The sequence below is a fragment of the Neoarius graeffei genome, chromosome 17 (assembly GCF_027579695.1).
Source record: "Neoarius graeffei isolate fNeoGra1 chromosome 17, fNeoGra1.pri, whole genome shotgun sequence".
Taxonomy (NCBI): domain Eukaryota; kingdom Metazoa; phylum Chordata; class Actinopteri; order Siluriformes; family Ariidae; genus Neoarius; species Neoarius graeffei.
Window position 1 is genome coordinate 65,286,762 of NC_083585.1, and position 19,200 is coordinate 65,305,961.

Here is a 19,200-nt window from a genome sequence, read left to right on the forward strand (position 1 = left end):
CTTGCCATCGTTAGTTCTGGCTGAAGGAACACAAAATGAAGATCTCGAAGCCAGTCAAGTTTTATACTTGTGCCTTGATGCTAAAAGTGTCAAAAAGTTATCAAAGGCAGGCAGCAAATAAACTAGAATGAAATTTAAACGTAAAAATACTGTTTAAGTAATCTATAAAATCAGAGAATTTCATCATCTCCAGCTTTTTAAAAATAGGAGGTGTGTGTTCATTAAAAGAAGCTAAATTAATAATTCTGACAGCTTTCTTCTGGAGTCCAGTTAGCGGTCGAAGGGTAGCCTCATAAGTATTACCCCAAACTGTAACACCATATATTAAAAAAGAAAAAATAAGAGAGTAGTACAGCTGAGTTAGAATACTTTGAGAAACATAGTGATGAAGCTCAGCAATAATTCCAAAGCCTCTGGAGATTTTCTTGCTCTACTGGTGGATGTGTTTCCTCCTGATGAGGTGAGAGTCGAAAACTACTCCAAGATACCTGATGTGGTTCTTGTTTAATCGGCTTTAATTTTCAGGAAATGGTTCTGCACAATTTCTTTTGGGGTGGATTAAAAAAGAACAAAATTTGTTTTGTCGACATTCAGAGAGAATTTATTTGCACAAAGCCACTCGATGATATCAAAATTACTTTATTAATCCCGGGCAGCACGGTGGTGTAGTGGTTAGCGCTGTCGCCTCACAGCAAGAAGGTCCGGGTTCGAGCCCCATGGCCGGCGAGGGCCTTTCTGTGTGGAGTTTGCATGTTCTTCCCGTGTCCGCGTGGGTTTCCTCCGGGTGCTCCGGTTTCCCCCACAGTCCAAAGACATGCAGGTTAGGTTAACTGGTGACTCTAAATTGACCGTAGGTGTGAATGTGAGCGTGAATGGTTGTCTGTGTCTGTGTCGGCCCTGTGATGACCTGGCGACTTGTCCAGGGTGTACCCCGCCTTTCGCCTGTAGTCAGCTGGGATAGGCTCCAGCTTGCCTGCAACCCTGTAGAACAGGATAAAGCGGCTAGAGATAATGAGATGACTTTATTAATCCCCGGAGGGAAATTCAAATTTGCAACCAAGCTCCCGAATATTGACTAATTCAGAATTTACCCTGGCTTCTGGAGAATCTAAAGATGAACCTGCCAGGAATAAATTTGAGTCACCTGCAAAAAGATGAAAATCAAATATATTGGAGCAGTTCATAAAATCATTTATGTATAAGAGAAATAGAAGGGGGCCACGAAGCGAATCCTGTGGTACTCCACATGAAATTGGTAAAGAGCTGGATGAAATATTACCTATTGAAAAAAACTGATGTCTATTTGATAGATATGAGGCAAACCAATCATGTACAATCGCACGGATGCCATAAGAATGTAACTTTGCTAACAAAATATCATGATCTATGGCATCAACGGCTTTACTCAGACAAAGAATGATACCACAGGAAAATTTGCAATCTTCAATTGCTCTTTGGATTTTATCAGTGATTTAGTAAAAGTGCATGTTCTGTAGATCTGTTGCCACGGAAACCAAACTGACCAGAATATATTAAATCAACCTTCTCTCGATATGTATTCAGCCTATTTTACATGAGGTTTTGTAATATTTTGATAAAAATTGACAAAAGAGAAATTGGTCTATGATTTAGAAGTTAACAGTTGAGCTCCTGCTTTAAAACACGGGTCTGACACGAGCAAGTTTAAAAGAATCAGGAACAGTACCAGAAGTAAAGGAGAAGTGATGTAGGATCTCCACAGGCTTTGAGATTGAGTTTAATATCTTGAACAGGGCTACAGAAATACGAAAGGGGCCACAAGCCTTTCCAGACTTGAGCCGGAGAAAAATGTCTTGAAATTTTTTTTTTAAATTGAGGTTTGCCACAATAAATACATAAATAACAAAAATAACAAAAGTGGCAGGAGAAGAATACAGGGCAAAGACCCAATTAACATTCAACCCCTTAACAAGATACAAAACATATTTTAGATGATTAAAAACAAGAAAAACAAATATAAAAAATAATTGTCAATTGACTAAGTAACAAAAATATCCAAGTTAAATAAATGTACATCATGGTGCCCGGTATGAGCGCAATCTTGAATTATAATGGCTACAAAGTAGAGTTTTGAGCTCAGGAACAGGGGAGACTGTTCCATAATTTTATAGTTAGAGGAAAATATGAGTTAGTGAAATAATCTTGCTTATGTGACGCAAGAGGACGGAAGTTGTTAAAATCATAGTTACGAGTTCTATAATGGCTGGTTGCAGGTGACAAAAAGTTGTCAAAATTTGCTGTTGTTATCCCAACCTTGAATTTGAATAGGAGGGCTAAGTCATGTATCTCCCTACGGAATTCTAGAGGGAGTAAATTTAGCTTACACAGCCTGTCATTGTATGTTAACTCTGCGGCCGGATAGTTTAGAATAAACTTTGTGGCGTGACGCTGGATGTTTTCCAACAGCTTTTGATGTTTGACTGTATAAGGGGACCACAAAGGCAATGCATATTCTAATATTGGCCTAACTAAAGTCATATACAGTAACTGCCTAGTTGATGGATCGTAAATTTCACGCCCACAAACGCACTTCACAAGACCTAACACTTTGTTTCCCTTAGCACAAAGTTCCTCAATATGGGTAGCCCATGTGAGCTTATTAGAAACAACCACCCCAAGATCGAAAGTTTCAGAGGCTGTTTCCAATGCCTTCCCAGCTAGTTGATAATTATTTGGAGTCCAATTTCTTGTGTCCATGTAGGACTAAGAAGAAAGCTGTGGCTTGTCAGAGAAACAAGAAAACCTGAAAATATTTTGTTGACTTTTGGTATTGCTTGGCTGATACTTTTACCAATGTTTGCAAAATAAACATTTAACTCATTTGCTAGATCCTTTTACCTATAGGAGTCAAATGGTTTAGCTTATTTCTCTACACTTTGTACTGAGCATACAGGCACTGATTTCTCGTCTTGATCGATTTTTCTATACAATTTTATTTTATAATTCATTGTTCTAAGACTGAAGGGAAATCCAAGGTTCAGATTTGAGTTTGATTTCCTTCCTTGACATGGTTTTTCAGAGGAACATGAGCGGTAATAATTTCATCAGAGTTTTCAAGAAAGCTGGAGAATGTTATGAATATCAGGCTCACCATCGGACTGGCTAGAGCAGTCAATTTGTTAAAAATCATAATTGAATGCATTTTCATTGAACCATATGAAATCCATCCATTATCCATAACCGCTTATCCTGTGCAGGGTCGCAGGCATGCTGGAGCCTATCCCAGCTGACTATGGGTGAGAGGCAGGGTACACCCTGGACAAATCACCAAAACCCACAAGAGGGCCAATTGGCCCCAAGTCCTCCCTGTAGACATTCATTTTGTTATGGAAATGTGGCTGTTAGTTACCTTACAGCTTAGAAATGAAATCTTACAATGCCTGTTGAATGTTGAATCTCTGCATCTTCGTTCCTTGGAGAGGAGCTTCTTTCACCACAAAATTCTTGAGGGAACTGAAGCGATAGTCCATGTGCACTGAGGTATTTATCCATCAAACAATTGTCTGGTTGCAGTCACATGAGTCGTTATGGTCACATGGGACATTCACATGTTCACATTTTAGAATAGAATGTGTTTTTATTCCTCATTCTCACATTCACACAGAAGTAGCCAACATGACTTCACCACTGAAGTGTGAAGTGTGTGAAATGTGACCTCCTCACCCCACACACCGCCACTAACAGCCTCATTACCATAACAAAATGAGTGATTAGTGTATTGGGGAAAAGCGGTCGGGCCAAATGGCCCCTATGTGGGTCTTCTAGGTAGACAGAAAAATGCTGGGACTGCTAGTGTTAGAACCAACAATTAGCTTAACCTGCGTGTCTTTGGACGGTGAAGGAAACCCACACAGACACAGGGAGAACATGCAAACTCCACACAGAAAGGCCCCCATTGGCCACTGGGCTTGAACCCAGAACCTTCTTGCTGTGAGGTGACAGTGCTAACCACTACACCACTGTGCCACCTCCTATAGGAACTCTCTTCTCTAAACTTGCTTATTCAATGGGGAGGGTGAATTGAGTCAATAGACAAAAAGTTGGGAAAATGGTTAGTTAGGTCATTATAAAATATTCCCACTATATGTAGCATATTCAAGTCATCCAACCATCCGCTATCCTTAACCGCTTATCCTGTGCAGGGTCAGCTGGGATAGGCTCCAGCTTGCCTGTGACCCTGCACAGGATATTTAAGTGAATTAAAATATATATTGTCAATAAACATGGTTGAAACAAATAGGAAGATAAAGTGCTGATAAATTCACCTGTAGGTATCCGAGTGTCTGAATTCATCAGATTTAAGTTTAGGTTGCTCACAAAAATACAAAGCTTTGACTCCTCATGGATTTTATCAATTATTATTGAAAGCTTGTCCAGAAATGGCTGAAAAGAACTGTTTCGGTGTCTGTATCTCACACCACAAACTATGTTCTTCCAGCCTTCATTATGGAGCTCAACACAAACTGATTCGTTTTGATCAGAAGAAGTATTAAGGTCATCTCTTAGATTATAACTTCAGGAATTTATGAAGAGTTCAATTTAGAGTGTTGGGAAATGTAATTAAAGTCAGATAAGTAAAAATTGACAAAACTATCAGGGCTCTACGTTAACTTTGAGACATGGTTGCCCATTCGGGCAACCATTTGTAGAAATCTGGTTGCCCGAACTCAGAACATGGTTGCCCAAATATTACATATTATTTTATTTATTATTCAACCTTCTCAGACGCTGTCTGTATCAACAAGCATTGACACTCGTGCCCCGTGCGAGTAATGCGGTTAATTAGTCATGTAGTGAAGGACATACCGATATTCAGTCCCCTCAGGATTTCGCGGGCCTTTTTTGTGATTGTTGCAGACTAAAATGTCTGATGTTGCAAGCGGTTTTCCAAAAAATTGCAATGAAAGTTGCAGTGTTTTTTAGGTTTTTGTTGCGATTACATTGTGGGAGGAAGTGCAAGTTGCGAGAAATTGTTGCGATTTTCTCTTTTTGTGATTAAAATTGAGTGATATGTTAAATATTAAGTTATTACTGAAAAACTATTGATTAAAAAAACAAAGACACTGAGAAATGGTCCTATAAACAACTTTACCAATATAAAAGATTACCAGGACTACAAAAATGCAGAAAAATAGGCTTTACTTATCCAAATGCACCTGTTGGTTCAAAAATTAGTGCATAGAACCTCACAGCACAACATGAAGTTACCTTAAAATATAATATAAATGCCTCAGCTTTCATGTAAGAAAAAAAACTATTAATACTAGTACTGTGTGCAGGCAGTCTCTCCTGAAGACTAAATTAAACAATAATTATAAACTAATAAAATAAATGGCTCAGGCTTCATAGAAGAAAAAAACAATTTGAACAGAATCTCACAGTATGATGCTGAAGCTGCCTAAACAATGGAAAATAAAATACCATTGTGGCAAAAATATTGGCATCCATTAATTTCTTGTATTAAGTAAAAAAAATAATGTAAAGTGCACACAGTCCTTCACTGTAAACATAACACACTTTCAGTAACAGAATTTAAGCCTATATAAACACCGACTCGCACATGTTGCTTCTCTTGAACGTATACATGGAAGTAAGCAGTATTGCCAGATCCTGCTGACGTTTTCCAGCCCAAAATATGTTCAAACCCCGCCAAAATGCATTTAAAACCGCCCAATCTGGCAACACTGCGCACATGCTGCTTCTCTTGAACATATGCACGGAAGTAAGGCGGAAGGTAGTTTGTCGACGTCACCTCAAGACGACGCCAACGATTGGTCAAATTTGCGGGAAAGTTGCGGTGATTGGATATAATTGCAACACCGCCCTGAATTCGCGGGGATTGGTTGAATTTGCGTTGAAGTTGCAAATCGCAACATCCCTGAGGGTCTTAATAGAACACTGAAGATGCACTACGCGATAATTATTAGCAATGGGAAACTGCATTGCGAGCCCACGATGTGCAAATGTGAATCCTGCTAGTTGTTGAACATCCCGTAATGATAACATGGACGTGGTCTTTCCGAGTCAAACAATCGCAAATCGTGATGGAATTTCATCATAATATGAATGAATAAACATTGTTTTTCATGCAAGTTGACATATTTGGGTAGTTGCCCAATCGGGCAAGCATTTGTGAGAGTCTGGTTGTCTGAATCTATTGAATGGTTGCCCCGGGCAATCGGGCTACTGTTAATGTCGAGCCCTGACTATCTTTATGATTTGAATGCCAGGTTTCTGAAAGGCAACAGATCTTCAATAGATGATCTAAAATACTGAGTATGTGTTGAAATTCATCAAATTTAGCTGAGAGGCTCCTGATAATATAGTGAAGGAAAGAGAGCAACTTGTGAGATAAACAAGAAGATAGTCATCTATATCCCCCGCCCTATATACCAACTATATACCAAGTTTCAAGATATTATTTGTCACGTTTTTCAAGTTCTGCTGCAGGAAACCAACCCGACCTCTTTACACTGACCTCAGCAGCCCATGGCATAAACCCACCGGACCTTTGGTCCAGGTGAGCTAAAAATTAAAATTTCACATTTCTTAGTATCAAAAGGCACATACACATTACTTCATCAACACATATACCAACTTTCAAGACCAAACTACTCATAGTTTTCAAGTTCTGCTCTGAAAACCAAACCTACCCTAGACACTAAGTCTGAAATTGTTTCCATGGAAACATAAAAAATTAAAATTTCTCAAATTTCTTAGTATGAAAAGGCACATCTACATCACCTTGTTAACTTGTATACCAAGTTTCAGATCCATATCATGAATAGTTTTGGATATATGCTCCGGAAACGAACATTGCTCAAAGTCAAAATCTATTACTGTGTAAAAATTTTAAAAATACTTTTTTCCAAAAATCGAAAACAGGAAAAAGGCCCCATTTCACATGTTGCTTGATATGTATACAAATTTTCATGAAGATATCTTCAGTAGTTTTAAAAATATGGCCTGGAAACGAAAATGTGACCAGACAGACGGATAGATCGCCAGGACCGGTTTCTCCAACTTTCATTTGGGCGTGGGATAATTACGAAGTTCTTGAGAAGAATGAAATTTGTGTGGGGAATACCTAGAATTAATATGACAAGGAGTATTAATGTCAGGATTGAAATAGTTTAGGTTTGGTGATAATTCTAATAATCATAATTAATCTAATAATAACAGGGATGAGAATGTAAAATATTTAAAAAGTCTGAAAAAAACAGGGCGGGGCCCATGGCCCAAGGGGGCGGGGCCCATGGCCCGGGGGGTGGGGCCCAGGGGTTCCAGGTGCTAATGTTTTTTGGCTATTTTTATTTTTTTTTTACCCCCAAACCATTAATTTTTTCAGCAAAAAGTTGCAATGTATTTGGAAATAAATTCCCCTTCTTGGTGGACTACCAGGAGAAAATGATTAATATGGTACAAGAGACTTGTTTTTAATCAATTCACATTTGATGATTTCAAAAAATCAATGCACCTTTTAATATAAACGAGCTCTACAGTATTATATTTCTGCATTTTTGCTATTCATGTCTTTGAATACTCTAATCCTTTAAAATGAAGTGCAAACCAGAAAAAAAGTTCTATCATATAATTCTCTGAAGCGTTCTTCTGATGTTATCATGGTAGCAGGAGGTCTTGCATATTAAGCAGGCAACATTCAACATCCCTCGACACTTCCCTTTCAACTGTTGTGTGTACTAACTAGGTTTTATCTGGACAGGATGTTGTGGAATGTAATACAGATACCATACGGTCAATTTGAAGATCGAGATGGTGATTTTGAGTTAAAGAACAGGCATGTACAACGGGCATTACAAATTGGAAAAAAAAATTTAAATCGAAAACTATAAGTTCATCTCGGCCTAAAAAAATGTGGGCAGACGCTCCCGCGCGGCACATGCCAGCAATTCCCCCCCATGAAATGAGCAATACGTAGGAGAGTTATACACGGTATAATACCTAAAATTTTATCAGAAATATAGATATGATACTATGATTCTCCCCAACATGCTACATTAGACAAGCTAACCTCATTTATAAAAAGATACACACTTATATATGATGTGTATTTGATATATATGATGTATATTCATACATTGTTACTTTACGGAAATCTTCAATAAGTTTGGTCTTTTCATGACAGCCTGTTGTTGACCTAAATATAATGCACATGAAATGACACTCCTCACCTCAACATGTCCTTTACAATCATTTAAGCCACCATGGGCAATGCTGAAACCACACAGTACATCACGCGAAACTGTCATTATTTTCTACCCTTATTAGACAGGGAGATTCTTTTGTGTAATCTGAGCTGAAGTGGGTTTTGTACTTTGGTTTGTTACTACGGCTACAGAAGGACTCAGAGTCCAACACACACGTTATCCTCTTCATGTTTATCTAAACCTCTTTGCTGTGCAGACACAATTATACTGAGCATAAATTCATACAAAGAGAGTGTGTGTGTGTGTGTGTGTGTGTGTGTGTGTGTGTGTGTGTGTGTGTGTGTGTGTGAGAGAGCGAGAGAAATAAAAGTACGCACCGAATAACAAAAAGGTATGTAAAAAAAAACCTTATGATATAAGTTATTTTAAAATGGAAAACTGTGTGAATAATATTGTAAAGTGTCAGAACACTGTTGTGATGTAGGAATTAAAACATGCTGTACATTTCTCTGAACAGTAGGTGTCGCTAGTGAACTCTGTTGAATGAGACTCCGAGTCATGAATCTTTTCGTGAATCACAACCACTGAGCTCTATATAAAACCTGGAGGGCTCTGAACCCATTCCCCTCTGTAGAGACGAGTGAAGCCATCTGGACGCCATCTTACCACTCACATCGTGTGGATTTGGTTTGTGTGTTAAACCGTCGTATCTGATCAAATTTGCCCCAAGAAAAGTATCTCCTGAGTTTTTCCTTTCATTCCCTCCTCTTATTTTCTCAACTTTACCCCTCATTCCTTACATATCTTTATAGCGCTTCCCTTCACTGCTACTGGTTTATTTTCTCTTTTCCAGTCCAGTCTCTGATCTTTTTTTTTTTGAACGGCTCTTTTACTGCTATAATTATTTTTATGGAGATTATTTCAGTTTTTTCCTTTTACAGTGTCCCTTTCTCTTTTTTATATTTCTTCTTTCTATCTATTTAAATAATAATAATAATAATAATAATAATAATAATAATAATAATAATAACAACACAAAAGGCTGTACAATACTTCCTTTCTATTTAGGACAGCTGTTGAAACAGGATTATTTTCTCATGTTATTTGCCATTTTCACTTCATTCTCACAGTCATGTCTTAACAGTATTTATTCATCACATAATTCACTGTCATTTTAGACACAAACGATTCAATTTTGATGCTTTTTCTTTTTAAGACGACACGGTGTTTAGCAGGGGCGGCACGGTGGTGTAGTGGTTGGTGCTGTTGCCTCACAGCAAGAAGGTCCAGGTTCGAGCCCCGTGGCCGACGAGGGCCTTTCTGTGTGGAGTTTGCATGTTCTCCCCGTGTCCGCGTGGGTTTCCTCCGGGTGCTCCGGTTTCCCCCACAGTCCAAAGACATGCAGGTTAGGTTAACTGGTGACTCTAAATTGACTGTAGGTGTGAATGTGAGTGTGAATGGTTGTCTGTGTCAGCCCTGTGATGACCTGGCGACTTGTCCGGGGTGTACCCCGCCTTTCGCCCGTAGTCAGCTGGGATAGGCTCCAGCTTGCCTGCGACGCTGTAGAACAGGATAAAGTGGCTAGAGATAATGAGATGAGATGACAGTGTTTAGGAAATGGGGTAACTTTTAATGTGGTAAACAAATGTAATAAGAAATACAGCGTCTGACAGTATGGATGCCGGATGCACCATCTGGCCAAGTGCTTCAGTGAGATGACCACTGGACTGAACCCACACTCCACAAGCAGTTAACAAAACTCATCTTGCATAGGCATGAATTATTTTATTTTCCAATGCATACATCATTCATAATTCTGATTAAAGTTGCATTTGTTTACCACATTAAAAGTTACCCCATTTGCTGAACAGTGCGTGGGCTTAAAAAGAAAAAGCTTCATTCTCACATGTTTTAACAGTATTTATTGGTCACAATTTTGCTAATTGAATCTTTTCTGTCTAAAATGTGACCAATAAATACTGTTAAAACAGAGGGTAATGGGTTCGGAGCCCTCCAGATTTTATATCGAGCCGAGGCCTCCTTCGTCGTCGGTCACGTGGTTTTGTCTGCCACGCCCCCTTCTACTCCATTCACGCTTCAGAGCCTCACGACAGACAGGTGTCTCAGACACACTTCTTATAAATCCTGTGATTAACATCTAACCTGTGGATATTTTATTGTTTTAGATTTCTGTTATCTGACTCTGGATCCAAACACAGTAAATCCTAAACTCATTCTGTCTGAGAAGAACAGAGCGGTGACACACAGTGAGACAGAACAGAGATACTCTGATCATCCAGAGAGATTTGACTACTGGCCTCAGGTGTTGTGTAAGGAGAGTGTGTGTGGACGCTGTTACTGGGAGGTGGAGTGGAGGGGTGATGTGAAAATATCAGTCTCATATAAAGAGATCAGCAGGAAAGGAGCAGGCATTGAGTGTGTGTTTGGATACAACAGTCAGTCCTGGAGTCTGTGGTGTTTTTCTTCCTCTGTCCGTTTCCGACACAACAGCATTGAGACTGATCTCCGAGGTCCATCATCCTCCAGAATAGGAGTGTATGTGGATCACAGTGCAGGAACTCTGTCCTTCTACAGCGTCTCTGACACGATGAGGCTCCTCCACAGAGTCCACACCACATTCACTCAGCCTCTATACGCTGGGGTCAGGATGTGGGATTCTGTCTCATCTGTGAGGTTTTGTGACCCGATGAAAAAATGGTAAAGGTTGAAATGTTGAGTAAAATTATAACTGAGGTATCCGATTGAATTTCTCCTTGAAATACAAAGACACTTTTGTGTGCAGAAACTGTGGCACTAATGAATTATTATTTTCAAAGTGCTTCTGTTTTATAGATGAATAATAAATAAGTTACATAACTAAATGTCTTACGGAAATGTAGGATGTTTGTAGATAAAAATTCAGACAATTTTAAATGTATGCACGATGATGAGATTTATTACACTGATATGGAAATTTAGAATATCTCGTTCTGTTTTTTCTTTGGCAAAATCTGTTTCTTCAGAAATAAAACTCTCAAACTACTGCATCTTTCTGTCCTGCTGCTGGTGGAAACACACCCTACTGTGTGTAAGAACATTTTTAACAATTTTGTGTCTTGAACCATTTTCTGTTCAGAAAATAATTACACTCACTGTATTCAGACCCCTTTAAAAATATTTAAAATCTAAAATATGGAATAAACACACTCATTTTGCAGGTTTTGGAATCTATCCATATAAAGATTATTTACAAATCATTTTCAGTTTTAATTTCAATTTCCACATACAATATCACCTTTTTCTGATTTGGGGCTGTTTTTTCTCTCAGATGCCTGATTTAATGTCAGTGATGTGTCTCTCCCCCCATGTTCTAAACTCATTTGTACTAGTTTATTATACTTTAAAGCTAACAGATGATGTAATCAATTAAAACAAAGTGTTAATTTTAATTACCAGGGCATTAAAACTCCCTTTGTGTTTCTACTTTTCTATTTCCATTTAAAGGCCAAATGACGACTATTAATCAAACTCAGGTTTATAAAAGACGCTTCATAAACTCAAGATCCAAACACTGTGTTAAAACAAAACTTTATTAATCAGAGATCAGTTTAAATCCCAGAGGGAGCGCTCGTGTCTCTCTCCATCACTACACACTGGGAACTGCACACACTTCAGGCCTCACACACCACACACTGGTTTCCTGTGAGGCCTTCACTAATGTGCAGCTCCACACGTGCACTAGCGTACGGGGAAAAACCACAAACACCACCGATCCAGTATCGTCAGGATTCTCTGTTCAGACTCAAATATACAGTGCAATAAAACAAAAAGCAAAATAAAACTACAGTTTCAGATGGAACAGCTGGAAAAGGGCTGATGATCAGGAGAAGGACGCCTGGGATCCAGTCCTGTTCTAAAGGAATGCCATAATTAGGTGTAAATCATGATACGATGATGAGACTTAAGATCGGCCCACGCCTAGTCGAAACCTGAAGAGGTGAATTAAACAACAAGGTGGAAAAGGATGAAGTGATTTCATTATGAACTTTGTTTGGATGACTAGAACATTAATTCTTCTTATAAGTCTTCTGTAACTGTTCAGGTATTTATAGATTTTATTTTTAGAATGTACGGTAGTTCACACACACACTCTCTCCCTCTTCCCCTTCTGCTTTTTCATTTTATCCTTGGGCATTTTTCTGATCTTTTTATTTTTTACTGCTTGACCATTTTGTAGTTTATTAGATTATTATGGTTTCAGAATGGGATCAGAAATGTAAACATAATGTAAGTAAACTATGTGCAAACATTACAACAAATTCAATATAAAAGATATTTTTTAATTGTCCAGTCATATGTGACACAACAAATAAAATAAATGACAAAAGAAAAGTACACATGGGGGAAAAGTGTAAAGCAGGGGTGTCAAACTCAATTGCACCAGGGGCCAAAATTCAAAGCACACTTTCGGTCGCGGGCCGAACAGGATAAACATTTATTGAACGCACTAAAAATAAGTATGTTCTGAGCAGAGAGGAATATTATTTCACAATAAACTTAAACTTTATTCCACTTAAATACTTTGCTCTCGAAATATATCTCTCGTCAAAATTATAAAAGTCACAACTATGAAAATGCTGCACACGAGGAATTTGACTCCAGTACCACTTAGCTTTCATAGTACAACACAGATAAAAGCGTATACACAAAACAAAAACAAAAAAAACAAAGGAATGGTAATAGTCGGGAATAATAGGGAATACAGAGAGAGAGTCTAACTGCAATGATCTTCAGGGGAAGATTGTTGCTCCAGCAATGACCTTGACCAAGGCAGTGCTGGCTGAGAGAGCCGAAGATAAGATTGGAATTTGTTTAGGCTTGAAACGGGTAGACGTGGCAGACTACCCCGCTCGTCCATTCTGGTCCCTAAAAACCATTTCTCTCTGCAAAGCCATCAACTTCTCCTAGATGGAATCCACAGAGCGGCTCAAGTTCTGAATAGCCACAGTCTAAGTGCCGACAGCTCTGCCCACCACTTCAATCATGTCGGGCAGCTTTATGGGGCTTTGAACAGCTGTCACTGTTTTCTGATTTCCTCGATACACCAGGGCAATGCCTAGTTCAATCAGCAAAAGTCCTGTGATCATGGTTCCGAATAGGTAAATATCCTCAATGTCCTCCACAGAAAGAACCACAGGCACACGACACGCCACCTCTCCCACACGTCCATCGTATATCCAGCTGTGAACGTTCCAGCAGGACAGGCTGGTTCCCCTGAACCCAGGCTTCTCATCAAGAAGATTGTGTCAATTGCGTGAAGAGACCAGTTTATCAAATCCATGAATTTTGATTTGAAGAACAATGCAGAAAGGGTCTCTCAGACAAGATGAGTCAGCAGAGCAGAAGCAGGAAAGCTCAGGGGAGGAGAGGCAGAGAAATGCAAGATGAGAGGAAAAAAACACCTCCGCATTATGCTCCTATCAGGAGCACTATGTGGAAACATTTAAAAAACCTCAGCACAGCAGCTTTCCGTGAAAGCACGGAGAAGAATTAACACAACGATTACACAAAACATAGAAAGTACGAGAGAGCAAAGTCCCGAGGCAGCCATCCGCGGCGCCATCTTGGATGGAAAACTATATTGCACATTGTCCGGGATTGCTTATTGTTAGGCTAGGCTACTGCTCCTTCCCATCCTCTGTCCTCTTGTTACCCCTCCTCCCCCCCCCAGAGAGGAGTTGTACAGTCTGATGGCGTGAGGGACAAAGGAGTTTTTAAGTCTGTTCGTCCTGCACTTGGGAAAGAGCATTCTGTCACTGAACAGGCTCCTCTGGTTGCTGATGACAGTGTGCAGAGGGTGACTGGCATCATCCATGATGTTCAATAGTTTGTCATGCTTAGCTGCATCAGAAATTATTACATTTATGCCCAAAGGAACTCAAAATAACATCACGCTTAATAAAAACTTAGGGAAGCCATAAAGTGTTTTCTTACCCTTTGAATTTCTCTTTTGCGGACTACTGACTGTGTTGTCTCGTTTGTAAGCTTCAAGTCTTACTCGCTATGCGGAGCTTCCATGTCTTGCACCCAAATGATGTCAGAATTGCCGGAAACGATCAGGGGGAATTTTCTGATTGGTTAAAATATTTTCAATGGCGGTATCCATGAAATCATCCATTCTGCATAGAAATTGACTTTCGGAGGTGGAGATCTTTGTTGTGTGAGCTCCTAATTTTCAATTATTCACATGAATCGTTAGTTTTATATCATAATCTATCTTCATAACTGGATTTTTCTTTTCAACTACCACTGGCAAGATTGTTCAAGTTTATATGTCCTGCAGGAAATACACACTCACATACACAGTTTCAAATCTCTTCACGCTGAATAGCAATTTGCTAACATAGCCAGGCCACTACTTACAAAAAAGGAGCTCTCTCTTTAAAGCCACGCCCACTCTCTCTGCCACACAGAACCAGGAAGTTCATTTCAGGAAAGAGAAGGAAGAGATCTGAAGGGGGCGGGGTCATGGCATGCGACTGGATTGTAAATGGACAGAGGATGGCAGAAGGAAGTGACGGATCAGGAAGTGAGCTAGGAGGAATGGATGAGGGTGGCGGGAAAGACGAAGGTTGGTGGACTGCAACTTTTGAAAATATTCGTAAATGAAGGAAGCGTAAGCAATGAGGGAAAAATTCGAGTGTTGAAGATGGACAGTGATGAAAGCATGGGAGCTGCAGGGAAACAAGTTGAAGAGTATAAAGTGATAAACTAAATCAAGAAGGAGTGGCATTCAGTGAGTGGAACCCGATTCAACTAACCAAAGCAATAAACAAACTGGTAGGTGATGTGAAGAGTGCCAAGATACTACGAAGTGGAGCACTTTTGTTTGCAGAGATAGTACTCAGCAAGGGAGGGTCATCAAACAATAAAATTGAAGACAAAAAAAAAAGAGTGCAAGGAACATTGGTCAAGGACAAGAAGTTTGTATGAGGAGTCATTTCAGGGGGACCCACAGCTGCATCAGTGGACCAGATTAAAGAGAATATAGTAGGGACAAAAGCGATTGAGGCAAAACGACTGAGAACGACAAGAAACAGTGAGAAGTGTGATAGTTTAGCGGTAATGATAAAAATTGATGAGGAAAAGCTGCCAGCTAAAGTCTATTTAGGTTCTATGTGCTATGATGTTAAGCCTTATGTTCCCCCGCCACCGAGGTGCTTCAAATGCCAGAAATATGGACACGTAGAAGCCATATGCAAAGGAAAACAGAGGTGTGGAAGATGTACAGGAGAACATGAATATGGAAAGTGTGAAAGTAGAGCCAAGTTAAAGTGCTGTAACTGTGGAGGGGAATAGAGCTCAGCCTCTCGTGGATGTGAGGCCAGGAAAAGAGCAGCAGAGGTGCAAAAAGTGAAACTCTCACAAGGGATAACACATGCAGAAGCAGTAAGGAGAGCATCTGGTCAGACAGAGAAGCCAAAACAAAGTAACACAGAAAGCTACAAAACAAACCCATGTGAAGGCTGTGATAAAATAAAGGAGGAGACGCTGATTGTAAGGAGAAATGATTTTGTGTTATTCATGGTGGAGGTGATCAACTGCTCAGCACAAACAGACAAGAAAACTAAGAAAATCAAAATAATAGTGAAGTCAGCAGAAAAATATCTTGGGGTTAAGGGTTTGTGTTGGGAAGTGGTTGAGGAAGTGCTAAGTGGGGAAGGCCCCCCTAGTTCACAGGCCCCGAGGCTTGGTGATTCATGGCACTGATCATTCTGCAGTGGAATGCAAGAAGTCTCCTTGCTAATGGTCAGGAGTTTAAACATTTCTTAATAAATTTACAAGATAAACCAAACATAATCTGCATACAGGAAACCTGGCTGAAACCAAAATGGGATTTTATTCTACATGGATACACTGCTATTAGAAATGACAGGAAATATGGTAAAGGTGGAGGGGTGCTAATATTTGTGCAGAATGGGATGAGGTACAAATGTAGTCAATAAGGACAAGAGGAGATTTCAATCATTAATTATTATAACCCTTGTAAAAGGTTGACTAAAGACACGTTAAATATTATTGGTGGAAGGCTGCAGGGTAAAGTAATACGGTGTGGGGACTTTCATGCTCATAGTACACTGTGGGGTAGTAGGGATACAGATGCTAATGGTTCAAGTATAGGTTTTATTGATGAGAAACTATTAGTGTGTGTTAACTCTGATAAAGGCACAAAATATAACTATATACAAAACACAAAGTTCAATCGACCTCACGCTCATGTTGCAGGAAATAGCAGGTATCACAACATGGGAAGTGATTAATAAAACACCTGTCAGTAGTGATCATTATCCTATAGTGATCAAAGTTGGTACAGAAGTATGTCAGGAAATATCAATGGGGATACCAAGGTGGAATTTCAAAAAAGTCAACTGAGACAAATTTCAAATATTAAATAAGATGTGAAGAACTGGTTAGGGAGGATATTACTGGTGTAGAGGAGTTTAACAATAAGTTGGTGACAGCAATCATACAGACAGCAGAGGAAACAATTCCAAAGGCAGTAGGAGGCAGAGAGAATGGGATGGTTCCCTGGTGGGATGAAAATTGTAGAAAAGCTGTCAAAAGAAGAAATAGAGCTTTCAGACAATTAAAGAAACATCATTCATTAGAAACATTAATTCAGTATAAAAGAGCACAAGCAATAGTTTGAAGAATTATTAGAATAATAAAACGTACATATTGGAGACACTACTGCAGTAGCATAGGCAGGGAAACGCAGCTGTCAGATGTCTGGGGAACGATCAGACAAATGAGTGGTATAAGAAGGAGGTATGAAATACCAATGTTAAACCAAAATAATAAAATAGCAGTTACAAACAGACAAAGCAGAGCTATTGGCACAAACATTTGTTAAAATTCATAGCTTAGAGAATCTGTCAAATACAGCTAGATAATCTAGGGATAATACACTGGCATTAAATCCAGGTGTTGAGGTGAGGAAAACTACATTAGGTGATAGTCTAGATTTACCCTTCAGTCTATTTGAGTTAAATAGAGCAATCATGAAGGTAAAGCAAACTTCCCCAGGGAAAGATGGTATTAGCTATAGCATGCTGGAACATCTGGATAATCGGTCACGTGATGTAGTTTTGAGACTATTTAACATGGTTTGGGAAACAGGAATAATTCCAACAACCTGGAAGCAGTCTACTGTATCATTGTGCCAATTTTAAAACTTGGAAAAGACCCTTCAAACTACAGACCAATAGCATGAACATCACAGTTTGGTAAAACAATGGAGCGGATGACAACTGAGAGGCTTAATTATTTCATGGAAAGTAAACACCTGTTCGCACCTTATCAAAGCAGATTCCGTAAAGGAAGAAACACATTGGACTCTGTCTTATGCTTGGAATCAGAAATCAGGAAAGCCCAGACTAATAAAGAAATAGTTGTAGCTGTCCTGTTTGATGTAGAAAGAGCATATGATATGTTGTGGAAAGAAAGACTTCTTATTAAATTGAATAAATTAGGTATAGGTGGTAGGTTATATAACTGGGTGTGAGACTTTCTATTTGGCAGAACAATAGAAGTAAGAGTAGGCGTGGAGTATTCGATCACGTATTTAATAGAAAATGGAACTCCACAAGGCAGTGTGTGTAGTCCGGTGTTATTTAACATAATGATCAATGACATTTTCGAGCAGGTAGAATATGGTATTGGGAAAGCACTGTATGCAGATGACAGGGCCCTCGGGATTAGGGGAAGAAATTTAGGATACATTCAGAAGAAAATGCAGACAGCAATAAAAACAGTAGAGGAATGGTCAAAGAAATGGGGGTTTAAGCTATCAATATCAAAGTCCCAGGTAATATGTTTTTCTAAGCAGCAAAAATCACTTTTGCTGAAACTATATGGTCAAACACTTGAGCAAGTCAGAATGGTTCGGTTTCTTGAGGTTATTTTGGATGAGAAACTCACATGGAGACAGCATATAGAACAAACGAAAGGAAAATGTAAGAAAATCAACAATCTTCTGCGTTGCTTGTCAGGATGGAACTGGGTCAGCAAGGTCGTCATTACTAAACATTTACTGGGCACTCATGAGAGCAACATTAGATTATGGTTGTGTAGCCTGTGCGTCAGCGTCAAATAGCAACCTTAAAAAATTAGATGTAGAGCAAACACAGGCCCTAAGAACATGCTGCAGGGCATTCAAAACCTCTCCAGTAGCTGCCACGCAGGTAGAAATGGGAGAAATGCCATTACATATTAGGAGAGTTAAGCTTATGTTGGCATACTGGGTTAACTTACAGGGACACACAATGAATTGCACCCAACAAAGGCCATCCTGCAGGAGTGCTGGGGACACAACCAATCAAACTTACAGTTTTGGATGGATTGGTGATGTCAAGGCAGGTGAAGCAGGTCGACACAGTCGCCAGTACAGCAAAACAGTTCCAATTTCAGCGATCCCTCCCTGGCTGTTTGTGATGCCATCTGTCGATCTGAATTTACAAAAAGAAATGAGAGACAAGTCCAAGCGAGTGCCTGCTTGTTACATTGTCCAAAGCTACATACAACAACACTTTGCAGATGAGACAGTGTTATTTACAGATTGTTCAAAAAAACCTGAATCTGGACATACTGGTGCTGCAGTATATATCCCACAGTATGGCACAGCTATAAAAAAGGAGATCATCATACCATCTTTCAGTATACACAGTAGAGCTTGTGGCCATAATGCTAGGATTACTATGGGTAGAGAAAAACCACCAAAACAATACACTAATAGCAACAGATAGTTTATCAGCACTCATGAGCATCAGGTCAGAGAAATCATGCAGGGAATATATCATAAATGAAATATCATATATACAGAATACACAGAGTGGGTTTAAGTGGATGTTTCATTTGGGTTCCTGCTCATGTAGGGGTAGAAGGAAACGAGGACATAAACATATTGGCAAAACAATCAGTGAAATCGCAAACA

General features: G+C 39.3%; 1 protein-coding gene across 1 annotated transcript in view; it reads left to right on the top strand.

The window, feature by feature from the left end:
- The window catches only part of LOC132864433 (tripartite motif-containing protein 16-like), a 44,585-nt gene extending 33,384 nt beyond the window's left edge, over positions 1-11,201 (top strand). The window contains exon 6 of the mRNA XM_060897848.1: positions 10,394-11,201. Coding sequence (XP_060753831.1) covers positions 10,394-10,929 — 536 coding nt within the window. The 3' untranslated portion in view covers positions 10,930-11,201. The remainder of the gene's footprint in view (positions 1-10,393) is intronic.
- The last annotated feature ends 7,999 nt before the right edge of the window (positions 11,202-19,200 follow it).